The 16,628-nt window shown below is 38.4% G+C and overlaps 1 protein-coding gene across 2 annotated transcripts in view; it reads left to right on the forward strand.

The window, feature by feature from the left end:
* The window catches only part of PTBP3 (polypyrimidine tract binding protein 3), a 124,997-nt gene that overhangs the window by 75,901 nt on the left and 32,468 nt on the right, over positions 1–16,628 (forward strand). For both annotated transcript variants that reach the window (XM_006864668.1, XM_006864669.1), the window contains one exon: positions 2,844–3,008. In XM_006864668.1, coding sequence (XP_006864730.1) covers positions 2,844–3,008 — 165 coding nt within the window. The remainder of the gene's footprint in view (positions 1–2,843; positions 3,009–16,628) is intronic.

Consider the following 16,628-nt stretch of genomic DNA (forward strand, 5'->3'; position numbering starts at 1 on the left):
CCATGTAAACTATCATATAATTCACAATAAAACATTTTAAAAAATCGTATGATTATTTGCTAAGCATACAGGTTGAATAAATGTGAAAGAATGCAACCATATGGCACACACCTTTTCTGATTTTAAACCATTTATTGTTTTTCTAATGACCTTTTTCTTTTTTCCTCAGTGATGTTTTTGATGTCATCTTAAACTTCTGATCTTTAGTGTCTAATGCATCTGTTATTGACATGATTTCTAAATTCAGGTGGGATATGTTCAAGGTCATATTTTGGCTCTCATGGACTCGTTTAAATTTTTTTCAGCTTCAGCCTGAACTTCCATATATGCATTTGATGGTCTATTCCATAGTTGGTCCCGACCTTGTTTTGGCTGATAATATGGAGCTCTTCTAATGTCTCTTCCCACAAATATAGTCTTTTTGATTTTTTGTATAGTCCATCTGGTGAAATACATGTGTATAGTCACCTTTGTTTCAAAAAGGTATCTACAGTGAATAAGTTACTGGTCTTGCAGAATTTTGCCATGTGATCTCCAATATCATTTGTATCACCAAAGCCATATTTTCTAGCAACTGACCCTTCCTCTTTGTTACCTACCTTTGCAGTCCAGTCAGTAGTAATTATTAATACATCTTGATTGCATCTTTGACCAGTTTCAGTTTGAAAAAGTTGGTAGAATTCTTTAATTTCATCATTATTGGCTTTAGTTTGTGGTTTGTGCATAAATTTGAATAATAGTGGTATTAACTGGTCTTCCTTGTTAGGTGTATGGATATTATTCTATCACAGATAACATTGTATTTCAAGAAAAACCTGAAAAGGTCCTTAATTTTTGGCAAAAAAAGGTGCAAAATTCAACCCTCCATCAAATTCCCTTTTGAAAAACTCCAAATTTCCCAAAATCAAAACTCAAAAGGTCCAAGGTCCACTTATTAATGATTGTTTGAGCTCTTTCTCGTTTTGAGTTGTGCCCCATCAGCAAATGAAGATCGCGAAACCTTTACTCCGTTTGCATCCTCACGGTTGACTCTACTTTGAGGAGGCAGGTCTTCTGCAGTTGTATTTTGAGTGCCTTCCAACCTGAGGGCTCATCTTCCAACAATGTATCTGGCAGTATTCTGGTGCTACTCATGTTTTCATCTTTCGGCACTATGTCAATGTTCTGCTGCAATTCATACAATTTGCAGTGACTAAACATTCAGAAGTAGTTCACCTTTCCACCTTCTTAGTCTGTCTTATTCTGGAAGCTCAGGTGAAACCTGTGCACCATGGGTGACCCTGCTGGTATTAAAAATACTGGTGGCATAGCTTCCAGCCTCACAGCAACATGCAAACCTACACAGTATGACAAACTGACAGATGAGTTCTGATAATTGTTCCTAGGTGCTTTCAAGTTGATTCCGACGCATAACAACGCTATACTCCGGAACGAAACACTGCCTGTTCTTGCACCTTCTTCACAGTTGTCATGTTTGAGTCCATTGTTACTGCTACTTTGTCAATTCATCTTTTTGGCAGTCTTCTTCTTTTACACTGACCCTCCACTTTAACAAGCATGATATTATTCTCCAGGGACTAGTCCCTCCAGACAACATATACAAAGTACTTGAGATTAAGTCTCACCATTTTGCCACAAGAACAAACAAATTTGTTTGTTCTTATGGCAGTCCATGAAACTTGCAGTATTCTTTGGCAGCACCCTAATTAAAATGCATCAATTCTCCTACAGTCTTCCTTAATTCAGTGTCCAACTTTAACATGCATATTGAGGCAACTGAAAAAACCATGACATGCATGAGGTGCACTTTAGTCCTCAAAGTAACATCTTGCTGTTGATTTAAAGAGGTCTTTTGCAGCAGATTTACCTAATACAGTATGTCATTTGATTTCTTGACTACTGCTCTCATGAGCATTGATTACCAGTCACAGCAAAATGAAGTCCTTTACAACTTCATTTTTTACCTCTGTTTATTGTGATGTTAATTGTTGCTCCAGTTGTGAGGATTTTCATTTTTCTTTGTATTGAAGTGCAGTATCCATTAGGAGGAATAGAAACAATTGTTATACTTAGAAACTCACTGTAATGATGTAATTTCCTAGATAGGTAGAGTTGTGTTGCCTAATATGGTAACCACTAGCTACATGTGGTCTCTGTTTGGTGGGTATTTAAATTAAAATTCGTTAAGTAAAATAAAAAATTCAGTTCCTCAGTTGCATTTAGCACATTTCAAGTACTCAGCAGTGTGGCTAATACTTTCACATTAGACAGTAAGGATATCAAACATTTCCATTTTCTATTCCTCTGTTAACTACGCTGTTTTATTCTTGCATGTCTTTACTTAACTTTCTGAATGTATGGAATAACTTTTAATGCCTTTGTCTGCTAATTCTAACCCCTGTTTCATTTCTGAGTCATTTTCAATTGATTGATGATTACCTACTTCTTTGAATTATAGCCTAGAAGTAGAACTATGCATGTTTGCAAACTTTGGAAGCAGTAGAAGCCTTTTTAATAAGTGAAATTATAGGGAGAGCCCAGGGTACATAGTTGAGAGCGACATTGCCACAGCAGCCCATCTGTACCACGTGGACCCCTGACTTTCCTTGGACTCTGATATGCCTAACCTGACCATTGCTTTGGATGCCCTTCTCTCCATTCTAATGCTTTCAAGCTCTGAAATCGAGCACTCGGCCACCCCCAAATTTGGGATCTAGGTGTCAAGAGAAAATGGAACCTACATTTTTTGCTGGATTTTGTTGCTTTATATCAGCTGATTTTTAAGATTCATATAATGCTTCAGGGTGGGTAATAAAAGATTTTCATTTTGGATTGTTTTATAGAGAGCCCAAGCTGCATTGCAGGCCATTGGTGCTGCCCAGTCAGGAAGCCTGGCCCTTTCTGGAGCTCCTACCAATGAAGGCACAGTCTTACCTGGACAAAGCCCTGTGCTCCGAATAATTATTGAAAACCTCTTTTACCCAGTTACTTTGGAAGTTCTTCATCAGGTAAGGAAGAGCACTTTCATAAAAACAAAGTCAAATGTGACCACTGAAATTTGTAATGTCTAGATTAATAGTTTTGGTTTATATATTTAATAAAAGCATTTCACCATCCTGTTTTATATTAAGTAGAAATTTTTTTTTTTTTAACTTTCTCCTTTTTTCTAACGTGATTAATGGTACATAAGAAATTAGATTTTTTTAAATAGTTAAGGAATGAAATGAACAGAGCAGAGAATACTAGGAAAATCCCTAATAGTGGTTGTTCCCGATGGGGGTGGGGAGTGGGAATCACAATTGAAGAGAACGAATTTATTTCTGTTGACCACTTCTTATTTTAGTATGGTGTTACCTCTTTTTATTTAAAAAACTTGAAAGGAATAGGTGTATAATAAATCTTCATAAGTAAAATAAAGTACTCTGTTCAGTATTGACTGATGCCAACATAGCTTTCATTGCCTACCCATTGATAATGTGTAAACTGTCTTGAAAGGAAGCATTCTACCAAATCATGGCAAGTAATAGAGTTTAAGAACTGGAAGGTCACTTCGTTATTTAATTTTTAGTGGATGAAAGTGGATGAGATTCAGATGATGAGTATTAAATATTGAAGAGAGTAAACAAAGAACCAGTTATAAATTAGCCTCATGATGTGTAGTCTAGCATTTTGTTTTATATGCTTGTTACAGTTGTAAATAATACTCCATATATTGCTGCTTAATGCAAGTGGGTTGGTTCCTACTTATAGCAAACCTCTATAAGGTTTTTGAGGAGCAACTGGTGGGTTTGAACCACTGACCTTGAAGTTAGCAGTCCAGTGCTTATCTTACAACACCATACCAAGACTGTACTTTATATATACATATTCAAGTGCCCGCTGATACTTTCAGTTTATGGAGGCTTGTCCGAGACACTTTTGATTTCAGTAGCGACCGTCTGGCAAGCCCAGACAAGGAAATAAAACCATCCGCGCCCAGTGTGCCTGATAACATCTATCCCAACCTTGGCACTCTCAAGAAGGAGGCCGTAGGTAAATAATGTAGAGTTATTTAGTAATCTTAAGTTCATAAATATCTGACATTTAGCCCAAAAACTTTACTCAGTTTATATCCCCTTTAGCTGTATACTGATTGCATTGTATTATCCTTGTCAACCCATATATTAAAATGCTAAAACACTAATAGACTCAGCATGTTTATTTTCACATGTATATCACACATACATGGTATCAGGCCAGGCCAGAATTACTTAGCTGTTTTTCATATTATTGTATTTGAAGAGTCATAGGAGTGTGTATATGTGTATGTAATTAAGAATTGGACTATATTTCTCCAATTCTCAGATTTTACTAATAAGTAAAGTGGTTATGAATTGGGCTGTGAACCGCAAGGTCAGCAGTTCAAAGCTACCAGTTGCTCCGCGGGAGAAAGATGAGGCTTTCTGCTCCCGTAAAGGTTTACAGCCTTAGAACCCTGTTCAGGGTTGCTATGGGTCAGAACTGACTCAGTGGCACTTAACAACAACAACAACAAAGTGGAAACCTTAGAAGTTTACTGATTTTTCTAGAATCATTGTACCAGTTGGTGACAAAGCTCAAAATAGAAGCCACGTTTCCCAGTACAATTCTGTTCCGTGCATGCTGAAAGAAGAGACTAGCCAAAAGAGGTTTACTTGTGCTGTGGTGACTTTACAAATGCATTTGACTGTGCGGATCATAACAAACTATGGATAACATTACAAAGAATGAGTATTCCAGAATACTTCATTATACTCATGAGGAACCTGTATATAGACCAAGAGGCAGTCTTTCGAGCAGAACAAGGAAATATGGAATGATATAAAATCAAAAAAGGTGTATATAGGGTTGTATCACTCACCATACTTATTCAGTGTATATGCTGAATAAATAATGTGAGAAGCTGGATTATGTGAAGAAGTGCATGGCTTCAAGATGGTAGGAAGATCCATTAGCAACCTGTGATATGCGGATGATACAACCTTGCTTGTTGGAAGTGAAGAGGACTTAAAATACTTATTGAGGAAGGTCAAAGTTACAGCCTTCGGTATGGATTGCACCTCAATGTAAAGAAAACCAAAATCCTCACAATTTGACCAATAAATAACATCATGGTAAAGGGAGAAAAGATTGAAGTTGTCAGCAATATTATTTTTCTTGGATCTACAATCAGTCAAGAAATCAAATGGCATTTTGTATCAGGCAAATCTGCTTTAAAAGACCTCTTTAAAGAGCAAAGATACCGGTTTTGGGACAGATATGCACCTTAATCAATACATGGTATTTCCAGTCACTTCATATGCATGTGAAAGTTGAACAGTGAATAAGGAAGGCAGTAAAAGAATTGATACATTTAAGTTATGGTGTTGAAGAATGTTGAAAGTACCATGAACTGCCAGAAGAACAAACAATTCTGTCTCAGAAGAAGTATAGTCAGAATGCTCCTTAGAATGAGGATGGTGAGACTTCATCTCTCGTACTTTGGACATGTTTTCAGAAGGGATCAATTCCTAAAGAAAGGATATCATGCTTAGTAAGATGGAGGGTCAGTGAAAATGAGGAAGATCCCCAGTTAGATTGGCATTGAACACTCTGTCATTCATCAGTTGTATTTATTTGCATTTGCCTACAGGAATTGGAACTGACTCCATGGCACACCACCACTACCACCACCATCATAATATTGTAGGTACTGCTAACACATACTGTTTTATAAAAGATGTTTTTGTATTTATGGCTCAACACTGCCACCAGCCAGAAGTAAGCTTAGCCAGGATCATAAATTCCTGCTTTCTAATTCCATTTATCATTTTCTTGAGAGAATAATAAACTTGTTTCTTTCTAATAGAAAGATCGTATATTCTTCAGGTGAAAAATAGAGTCATTTTGAGAGATAGTAACTGGTAGGCTTCTCAACTTTTCAGTTCTTACATAGCCTTAGAGTAAAATCAGACCCCTTATTAAGGGCTCCACATACAGACCTCTTCATCTCAATAAGCTTGCTTTTTAATTGACCTGTAGCAACCTTGCTATCCAGTGCTTTACCCTAATACTAAAATTCTGGTCCTGTTTAGTTCACTACGAAAACAAGTTGTAACAAATATGTTCAGTATTATTTTAAATGTTCTGATATGAATGTGGAATACTGGTGTGACTCTGGGCCAAAAGAGACAAGGGGAATTGCTGAAACTGTCGTCCTGAGACACCCTTTAAATCTGAAACTGAAACTACTCCTGGAGGTCACCTTTCAGTTGAATAACAGATTAGTTCAAAAGAAAACATCACCCATAAGTTCTGTGCTCTTAAAAACAAACAAAAAAACCCAACTGCATAAGAACAAGGGAGTGTGATGGCTTTGAGGGACTGTGAGCCATAGGTTTGGAAGTTGGAGCCCCCCAATCACTTTGCAGGTGAAAGATGAGGCTTTCTGCTCCTGCAAAGATTTGCAGTCTTAGAAACCCTATTCAGAGTTGTTATGAATCGGAACCAACTCGTTGGTACTTAAAAACAGCAATTACATATGAGACCAAGCAGTCAGCATTTACCTAAATCAAGAAGATAAAGAGGTGGGAGCAGGGAAGCTAAATTAATGGAAGGAGAACAGCCAGAATGAGAATAATGCAAATGTTGACACTTTGTGGAAAATGTAAACAATGTCCACTCACTGAACAGTATGCATAGAAACTGTTAAGATTGCTATATAAAGATGTACCAGAAATACAATAAAATATACTTAATACGTATATAATTACGAAAAATGTTAAAATCATAGTCGACATTTCTGGGTTCCTCAATATTGGCACTTGATTGAAAAGTATCAGATTGATCTTTGTAAGTACTCTCTCAGTGAATAGAAGCCAAAGAACACTAGATAACTACCCATGGTTAGGAAATTTGGTCAGTTTTCATTCTCTTGGCACACACACATAAAAAAATTTCACAGCTAAACATAAGCTAAAGATACTCATCAGACCAGTGTTGAAGTTAAATGTAAGAAAGAATCTAAACAAAATCTGAAAGTGGAAGTGAACTAGGTTCTATAAAATTACCACAAATAAACATTTACCATGTACCTCTTATGTGCCAGGAAGTATACTTGATACTAAAATTATTAAGACAAGATGTGTTCCTTTAGGGATCTTTCAGTCTAATTAAAGAAGACATGCACATATATAAAAATCTTAGCTATAATGCTTAAAGTACAGTATAAGTACAATAATAAAATGCATATTTATATGGTGTTATCCTGGTATGGCAGTGTTTCTCTGCTATTCATAAGGTTTTCTTTCAGTTACTAAAGATTCGGAACTAGTTCATCACTCTTTCTTCCTAGTCTGTCTTTGTCTGGAAGCTCATCTGAAACCTGTCCACCAAAGCTATACCTGTGACATAGCTTTCAGAATCACAGCAACTGACAAGCCACCACAGTACGAGAAACTGACAGACGAGTGGTGGCTGTTTGGTTTTAAGTGGAAACTGTCACTTTAAATTTTAAGGAGATCTGTGCGCATGCATAGAAGAACCCTCCAGGGCTGGGGGTGGGGTGTCCATTCGCTAAAGCATCCCCTCTAGTCACCAGAATGGAGGTGGGCAGACAGAGAGACCAGTGAACAGATAACAAAAAAAGAATGTCCACACCTGTGTCTCCACGGTTCTGTCAGGCGTTTGTGGCTATTCTGATCCTTCCCCCACTTGGTCTTTCCCAAGGTGGCGGCTCTGGGACTAACTGAGCATCTTGAATTAGAAAGCAATGGATATCTTATTCTGCTACAAATTCCCTTAGCTGTAAGACTTCCAACTTTCTAAATATTCCTTTATATGTGGTTCAGAGTTCTAGCACCATCCCCTGAGCCTCCTTGGCCTGGTATTGTGTGTTGTTGGTGATGGAGCTCCTTAATGCACATCTACCCGATCCTCCATCTTGTCGCATAGTTTGAACATATTGTCAGGAGGGACCAATTACTGGAGAAGGATATCATGTTTGTTAAGGTGGAGGGTCAGAGAAAAAGAGGAAGACCCTCTTTTCCAGTGAGATGGCTTGGCAAAGTGGCAGCATCAGTGGGCTCAAGCATGGCAACAATTGTGAGGTTAGCCCAGTACTTAGCAGTGTTTTATTCTGTTGTGCACAGGGTCGCTATGAGTCAATACCAACTCGATGGCACCTAACAACAATAACAAATAGGATAATGAAGGAGCTCTGATAGCATAGTGGTTACAAGTTGGGCTGTTAACCTTACAGTCAACAGTTCAAAACTACCAGCAGTTCCATGGGAGAAAGATGAGGCTTTCTGCTCCTGTAAAGATTTACATCCTCGGAAACCCTATGAGGGTCCCTATGAGTCAGAACTGACTCCACGGCACACCCACCACCACCACCGCTACCACCATAGGTTAATGGGGAGTCCTGGTACATGCTGTGGTTAATGTGCCAGATTGTAAAGTTGGTTTGAACTGTAAGGTAGGCAGTTTAGGCTCACCAGCCACTCCTAGGAAACCCTGTACAGGATAGTTGTGGGTTAGAACTGACTCGACGACACTTAACAACAACAACAACAGCAACATAGGATGATGGAATCCTGGTGTGTTGTGGGATAAAGCACTGGACTGCAAGGTCTGTTTGAACTGCAATGGTCTGTGTTTCAAATCCACCAGCTGCTCCTTGGAGAACCGTATTCATGGTCGCTACGAGTCAGAACCAACTTGATGACACTAAACAACAACAAATAAGGCCAAGAAAGGGATAATACTAGGGACAGAGAATTAACTGTCAGGATCTGGGGAAGGCTGAGAATTTTCTGGTCACATTGCTCCCTGAGCTATGTTTTGAAAAAGATTAAATGAAAATGTGCTAGTTGTTAGGTCCAGGAATCCCAGCTACAAGATAAAACACACATGTGAGTATATAGGCATAGATGTCTGAAGTCACTTGATCTAGTTGGAGAACTGTAAACACCTACATACTATTAAATTAAAGTTTGATATAACTGTAAGTAAACAATGAGGTTGGAGAGGCTAGCCAGGGTGAGATTGTATATGTTACACCAAGGAGATTATAGTGAATAGTGGGGAGATAATAGAGAATTTAAGAGGGGGAAATACTTGGTTTGTATTGTACAACATTACTTGTAGCTGCAGTGTAAAGAAGGAAGGTTAGGCATTCTCTCTCTCTACCAAGTCTAATGCTACTTCTTTATGGGATGGTGAGGGTGCAGAGCACTCAGTTGACACACTTAATATTTGTTGCTGTAAGTAGGTGCCATTACGTAGGTTCAGACTTGGCAGTATTATATACAACAAAACCAAACACTGTTTAGTCATGTGCCGTCTTCAGTCATTGCTGTTTAAGGCATTGTTGTAGGCAGTGTGTCAGTTCATCTCATTTAGGGTTTTACTTATTTTTTTAAACTGACCCTCTATTTACCAAGCATGATGTTTTTCTCCAGTGACTAGTCCCTCCCTCTTCCCAAGAATACTTATTTCTCAAGAATTCCTCAAGAATTTTAGATTCCTCTTTATCTAGAAAAGATACACCATAAAATTCGTATTCCTTGACAGTCATCCAAGAGCAAGGTAAATTTGGCATTCTTTTATGAATTTTAAGAATATTTCTAGTACCCACACTAAAAGGGGGAAACATTTTTTGTGTGTGTTTTTGTTTGTTTGTTATTAGCGTGTATGGGGTGGGGTGAGGGGAGGTAAGGGAAGGTGGAGCACAGGGTAGGGAATAGGCACAGGATAGTTTGGGTGTTGGAGGTGGGAATACACTGTAAGGGGAAAGGAAAAACAAGGCAGATGGGAGAACAGCTAGGCAGGTTTACATAGGCTAAATAGGGACAGAGGTAAATAATGATGTAAGCACAGCCATGAAACAACAGGGCTCGAGGAGTAAAAGTAGGGAAATGATATTAAGATGCTTGGCTGTCTTTTGAATCTTGGTTTCCCTTGCCTACTATTGTAAAAAAGACGCTTGAAGGGAAGAGAGAGGAATAGCCAGAAATATCACCAGAGAAAGCTTATAAGTCTGTCTTCAGCCTATAACTGAATGGAATACCTAAAATGGGGCTAGAACTTGCCCAGTGAAGGAGGCTCCCTGCAAACGCTTTGCATTGCACAAGACCATAGTTGTAATCCTGATTCCCATCCAGAATCTTCTGAAGTGTGAAATTTCCACTTGAAAGGACAAGCAGACCAGTCTGGAGCAGCTGGAACAGAAGATACTTCTTGAAAGAAAGACCAGCAGGAAAATCAAAAACCCAATAACAGCAGTCCAATTGACTACAATAAGAACAAGCAAGTTGTTCCCCAGGGAGCCATCAAGGCAAGTGGTCAGGTCCCCTCAAGGCAAAGTCCATCCAAGACTGAAACTCAGGTGGAATACACTAGCAGGCATATGGTTCTGCTGCTGACCACGTTGGTCACCAATAAGGGGAAATGAGGGAAAAACGGGCAGGGACATGGCCCCAGAGGACTAGAATGGAGTGTGAAGCGTCCAGCTGATTGGAAATGAGGGGAAATGCACAAGGACACACCTGTACTTGCAGATAGTACCCATTTGACCTGGCATCGATGGCTGGATGATCAGAACACGACTAGTGAAAGAAAGAAAAGGAAAAAAAAAAGAGCAGCCTACTGTAAGTGGATGAACTTGACCTATGTTTGTTGGTGCAGTATGGCAAAGGAGCGGACAAATCTTTATAATGAGGATCACTCCCACCCCCTTGGTACACAGGGTCGACAGGGATGGGGAACTTAGACATTGGCTACCCAAAATGGGGGTGCTATAAAGGCAAGAAGTGACTGGCATACAAGCTTTCAGTAGGTAACCTAGCTCCATAGGATACAGGGAAAGGTAGAATCTCCACTGATATGTTTCCAGCCTGTCTGGATAGGGTTGATAAAAGGTGATGGGGATAGGACTCCTGTGGTTCAATAGGGAATGATTGCTATCAGGTCTAACAGTGAGTGTTTGAAAGGTAAATGTAAATGTTTGGTAACAAAAGGAGGGGAGTGGCTGATTTTGCAGTCCAGGAGTGGAGATCCCTGGAACCATCAAGGGAGAAAAGTGAAGTGCAAGACCCTGTCCAGGGAGTCAGTGACACTAGGAATGGAGGCAGAGATGATGACGTGGAGAGAAGGAGTGGCTGGGGACTCTGGACTCAGGGAGGGAGAGGAACTGTGTGCTGGCGGCCAGGGGGCAGGCATGTGGGGTGTACCCTTTGGGTGTTTGATGATGCATACAGGGGATTGTAACCATGGCAGTGAAAAGAAATACAATAGGATGAATGTAAAGATATGTTCGCCAATGTAAACTAATACATAATTCACAATAAAAACTTTTAAAAAAATAATATTTCTATGGCACCAGACCTGTGGCTGGACCAACTTTTTTATTAGGAAAACAAAAAGGCTTTCTAGTGTTTTCAAAAACACAGTCAAATGAGAGATTGAGGCTCCAAAGCTCTGTCTAAACCATAAAATATGACCATAGTGAAATTAAGTTTGTTTTTTTTAAGTTTCTTAATTCACCAAGTAACCCTCAGATTATCTAATTTTAAGGAATATAGTGTTCTGGTAAGTCCTCCCAAGACAAATGGGTTATACAAATCTTGTTGAATGATATTACATACTATAAAAAGTGTTTATCTCTGGCTTGTGGGGTATACCCTTTGATTATTTGATGATGCATGAAGGGGATTGTAACCATGGCAGTGAAACAATATATGATAGGATGAATGTAAAGCTAATGTTCTCCCATGTAAACTATCACATAATTCACAATAAAACTTAAAAAAAAAAAAAAAGTTTTACTCTAAGATAATTGCATATTAAATTACATGCTAAAAATGATTATTTGGGATTTAGAATCATTATTCTTGAGGACTTTTTCTTAAAAAGCAGCACCAGTTGCTTCTTGTTGTTGTTGTTAGGTGCCATCGAGTCGGTACAAACTCAGTGACTTTATGCACAGCAGAATGAAACACTGCCTGGGTCGGAGCCAACCTCACTACTGTTGCCACACTTGAGGCCATTAATGCTGCGACTTTGCCAATCCATCTCGCTGGGGGTCTTCCTCTTTTTCTCTGACCCTCCACCTTAGAGCTACTAATAAAGAATGCCTGATGATAATAAAAATCTTTAGCAGAATAGAGAATACTTAACTTGTTGTTCTCAGAAGCAGTAGGTCAAGTTTAATTCTTATTAAGGTGTCCGTTTGAAATGGGATGCTGGAGGGAAACAAAATGGATAGTTGCTTTATACTACCTTTCAGTCTTCCTGAAATAGGTAAACCTAACCTGAAGCTTTTTTGTGCTAAAGTGGAACAAGTACTATAAGAGCATTGGTAGCCTGAGGTTTGTCCGTAAGCCTTCTATTTTATTTATTACCCTTTTTCTCGACATTCAGAGAGGCCTTTCTTGGCCACTCTCATGTCATCTCAACTTGCACTCTGACTCAGTTTCATACTTGGTCATCTTTTATTTTTATTATCAATATTGCATGCCTTAAAAGTGTTTTATAGCATTTTTTACCGTTAGGTGTTATTTGCTTATTTGTTTTACTATTTGTCTTTTTTCATAAGAGCAGTGATGTTTGTCTCTGTTATATTCACTGCTAAATCCCATGTGTAGAAACAGTACTTGACATACATAAGATACTCTGTGAATATTTGAATAATTAATACAGCAGTTGACTTTCTGTAGTTCAACTTCTACTCTCTCTACAAATATTTCAAGAAGTAGATGCTGATTCACAGTAGAGAGGGCTGGTCCATACACATCTCCCATTTCCATTCCGGTTATCTCTTAGCACCACTATCTTATACCATCAGTTATTTCTTATTTTAGTCCCCTATTTTAATACTGTGTGATTTATAAATGCTGTAAAATAAGTTAACTGTAAGAGTGCCCTTTCTGTGCCTTTACTAGCCATGTATGTGTGTTGAATATTTAAAACCTAGAATTGATTTTCTTTTTATTATCATTTTTTGCCAACAGTTTTGTGTTTTGTATAAAATGAGGTAAAGTTAAAAACAACCATTAAAAATTAACTATTACTCAACAGTTGATTGGATTCTCCATGTTAACAGAGTAGAATTGTGCTCTTTAGTTCCTAGTTTTTTAATAGTTTATTTCATGTTGTTTTTGAGAACATACACAACAAAAATATACACTAATTCTAATTTGTTACATATTCAGTTCAGTGACATTGATTATATTCTTCACAACAAAAATTATGTTAATATGCAATCCATAATATTCCCCCAAAATATGTCTTATAAATCCTAACCTCTGTGCTTTGTCTGTGGCCATAATCCCATTTGAGAATGAGTTGTTTTTTGTTGTGTTGATGAATATTTCAGCATAATTTTTGTTATGAGTAGCAGTGGAACACTGTCAGATAGTACCAGAATATTGAATATGGAAGAGCATCAGAATATTGTCAGATACAATGCCAGAAAATGAGTCCCTCAGGTTGGAAAGCACTTAAAATATGAGGGGGGAAGAGCTGCCTTCTCCAAGTAGAGTTGGCCATGATGCAAATGGAATAAAAAACTGTCAGGACTTTATTTGCTGATAGGATACAATTCAAAATGAGGAGAAACAGCTCTAAACATCCCTTAAAAATTGAAACAAGGAATGTATGAAGTATGAATCTAGGAAAGTTGGAAGTTGTCAGAAATCAAATGCATAAATGCTATATATCCTAGGCATTAGTGAGCTGACATGGGCTGGTATTCGCCAGTTTGAATTTGATGATAACATGATTTATTATGCTGAGATGACAAATTGAAGATGAATTGTGTCGCATTTATCATCAAAACATCTCAAGCTCTATCTTGAGGTACAATGCTGTCTGTAATAGGATACTATCTGCATAACCATAAGGAAGATAAGTTAATAAAACTATTATTCAAATTTACTTACCAACCAATAAGGCAGTGATGATGAAGTAGTAGAATTCTACCAACTTCTTTAGTCTGAAATTGATTAAAGAGTTAAGATGTATTACTGTGAGCAAGTGTAAATAGCTGCAGTTTGCTGAACTGGACATTTCCTTATGGATGCAGTTGCTCAAAATTCTAACCGGAATGGCAAGATTCTTCATATCAGAAACAAGCTTATTTCCTAATTGGGTTGATAGGAATGAGCAGCTGTATTGATAGGAATAAGCAATCTTGACATTGGTTATCAAAAATGGAGGCCTATGAAGACATGCTCTGGTAGCATAGTGGTTATGAATTGGGCTGCTAACCTCATGGTCGATAGTTCGAAACTCCCAGCTGTTCTGCAGGAGAAAGATGAGGCTTTCTGCTCCTGTAAAGATTTGCAGCCTTGGAAGCCCTGTGCAGGGCCACTCACTATGAGTCAGAACCGACTCCACGGTACTTAACAACAACATAAAGGCATGAAATGGCTGACATAGGCTTTCATGAGTGAGCTTAGTTTCCGAATGAGGTGGTTAAGGTAGAATCCCCACTGAATAGTTTTTCTCTTCTAATGGATCTGGTGAAAGGGGATAGGGGTTAATGCTGATGGGATTTTAAGATGTATTGATAATTACTGGCGATTGGAATGCTAAGGTTGGAAACAAAGAGGGTCAGTCATTGCAAAATATGACCTTGGTGATAGAATCAATGCTGATGATTGCTTGGAAGAACTTTGCAAAGCCACTTGGCTTCTTCATTGCAACTATTGTTTTTAAACAACATAAATGATGACTACTCAAATAGACCTCACCATGTTTTTATACACAGAAATCAAATTGAATACAACTATGGAAATAGTCAGTGGAAAAGCTCCCTATCATCAGCTAAAACAAGGCCAGGGGCAGGCTGTGGAACAGACTCAATTGCTTATGTGTAAGTTCAGATTGAAACTGAATAAAATTAAAACAAATCCATGAGAGCTAAAATACGACCTTGAGCATATCCCATTTGAATTTAGAGATCATCTCAAGAACAGATTTGATATATTAGGCACTAATGATTGAAGACCAGAAGATTTATGGGATCTAACATGATTAATATTATACAGGAAGAAAGAAAGAAGACAATAAAGAAGAAAAAGACCAAAGTAAATGTCCAATAAAATTGTGGAACTTCTTCTCCAGTGTAGAAGTGCTATAGCAAATGGGAATAATGAGATTAAAGAGCTGAATAGAAAATTTCAAAGGGCAGCTAAAGAAGACAAAGTCAGATATTAAAATGAAATGTTTGTTAAAAACACAAAGGGAAGAACACGCTCAGCATTTCTCAAGCTGAAGGAATTGAAGAAAAAATTCAAACCTCAATTTGCAATATTGAAGGATTCCATGGGCAAAATGGAGTCCTGGTGTGGCGCTATGGGTTAATGCTCTAGACTGCAAAGACATTTGAACTGCAAGGTCGGCGGTTCAAGCTCACCAGCTTCTCCTCGGAAACCCTAAACAGGGTCGCTATGGGTCGGAATCGACTTGCTGGCACTTCACAACAGCAACATGGGCAAAATATTGAATGATGCAGAAAGCATCAAAAGAAGATGGGAAGAGCAGAATGTGGGACCCTATCCAGAGAAGCAGCGACACTAGAGATGGAGGCAGAGATGACGGCATGGAAAGAGAGAGTAGCTGAGGTCTCTAGACTCATGGGAAGAGCAAGGCTGTGTGCTGGCAGCCAGGAGGCAGGCTTGCAGAATGTGCCCTTTGTTTGTTTAAATGATTATATATTCCTGAATCCAGAAAGAATAGAAGCAAATATTTGTTGAATGATGATGCAGAGAGGATTGTAATCATTCCAATGAAATGATGAGTGTAAAACTGAAGTTCTCCCATGTAAAGTATCAAGCAACTCACAATAAAAACTTAAAAAAGAAAAGTAGCTCCCCACCCCAAAGTAGCTCTTCCCTCCTTTTACTATTTTTTGGTTTTATCTCCAAATCACCTTTGATTAAATCCCACCTAAAAAAAAGTTCCCAGTATCTATCTCCAATTGCTACTTAAAATGCAGTCAAAAAGAAGAAAATGGTAGGAATATACAGAGTCCCTGTACCAAAAAGAAGTGGTTGAAGCTCAGCCATTTCAAGAGGTCCCATATGATCAAGAGCCAGTGGTACTGAAGGAAGAAGTCCAAAGGTGCACTGAAGGCATTGACAAAGAACAAGGCTCTGGGAATTGATGGAATACAAATTGAAATCTTAAACTGATGTACTGGAAGCACTCTGTGCGAAGAAATTTGGAAGACAGCTACCTGGCTAACTGATTGGAAGAAATCATTCCAAAGAGAGGTGACCAAACAGAATGTGGAGATCAGTGGACAGTATCATTAAAATCACATGCAAGAAAATTTTGCTGAAGAGAATTGAAAAGTAGCTGCAGCAATATATTGACAGGGAGCTGCCAGCAGGACAGACTAGATTCAGAAGAGGACATGGAACAAGTGATATCATTTATTGCTGACATCAGACAGATCTTAGCTGAAAGCAGAGAATACCAGAAAGATGTTTACCTGTGCTTTATTGACTATGCAAAGGCTTTTGATTTTGTGAATCATAACGAGCTATGGGCAACATTGCGGAGAATGAGTATTCTGAAACAGTTGTGTTTATGAGGAACCTGTGTATAGACCAAGAGGCAGT

This window comes from Chrysochloris asiatica, unplaced genomic scaffold, assembly GCF_000296735.1.
Source record: "Chrysochloris asiatica unplaced genomic scaffold, ChrAsi1.0 scaffold00069, whole genome shotgun sequence".
Lineage (NCBI taxonomy): Eukaryota > Metazoa > Chordata > Mammalia > Afrosoricida > Chrysochloridae > Chrysochloris > Chrysochloris asiatica.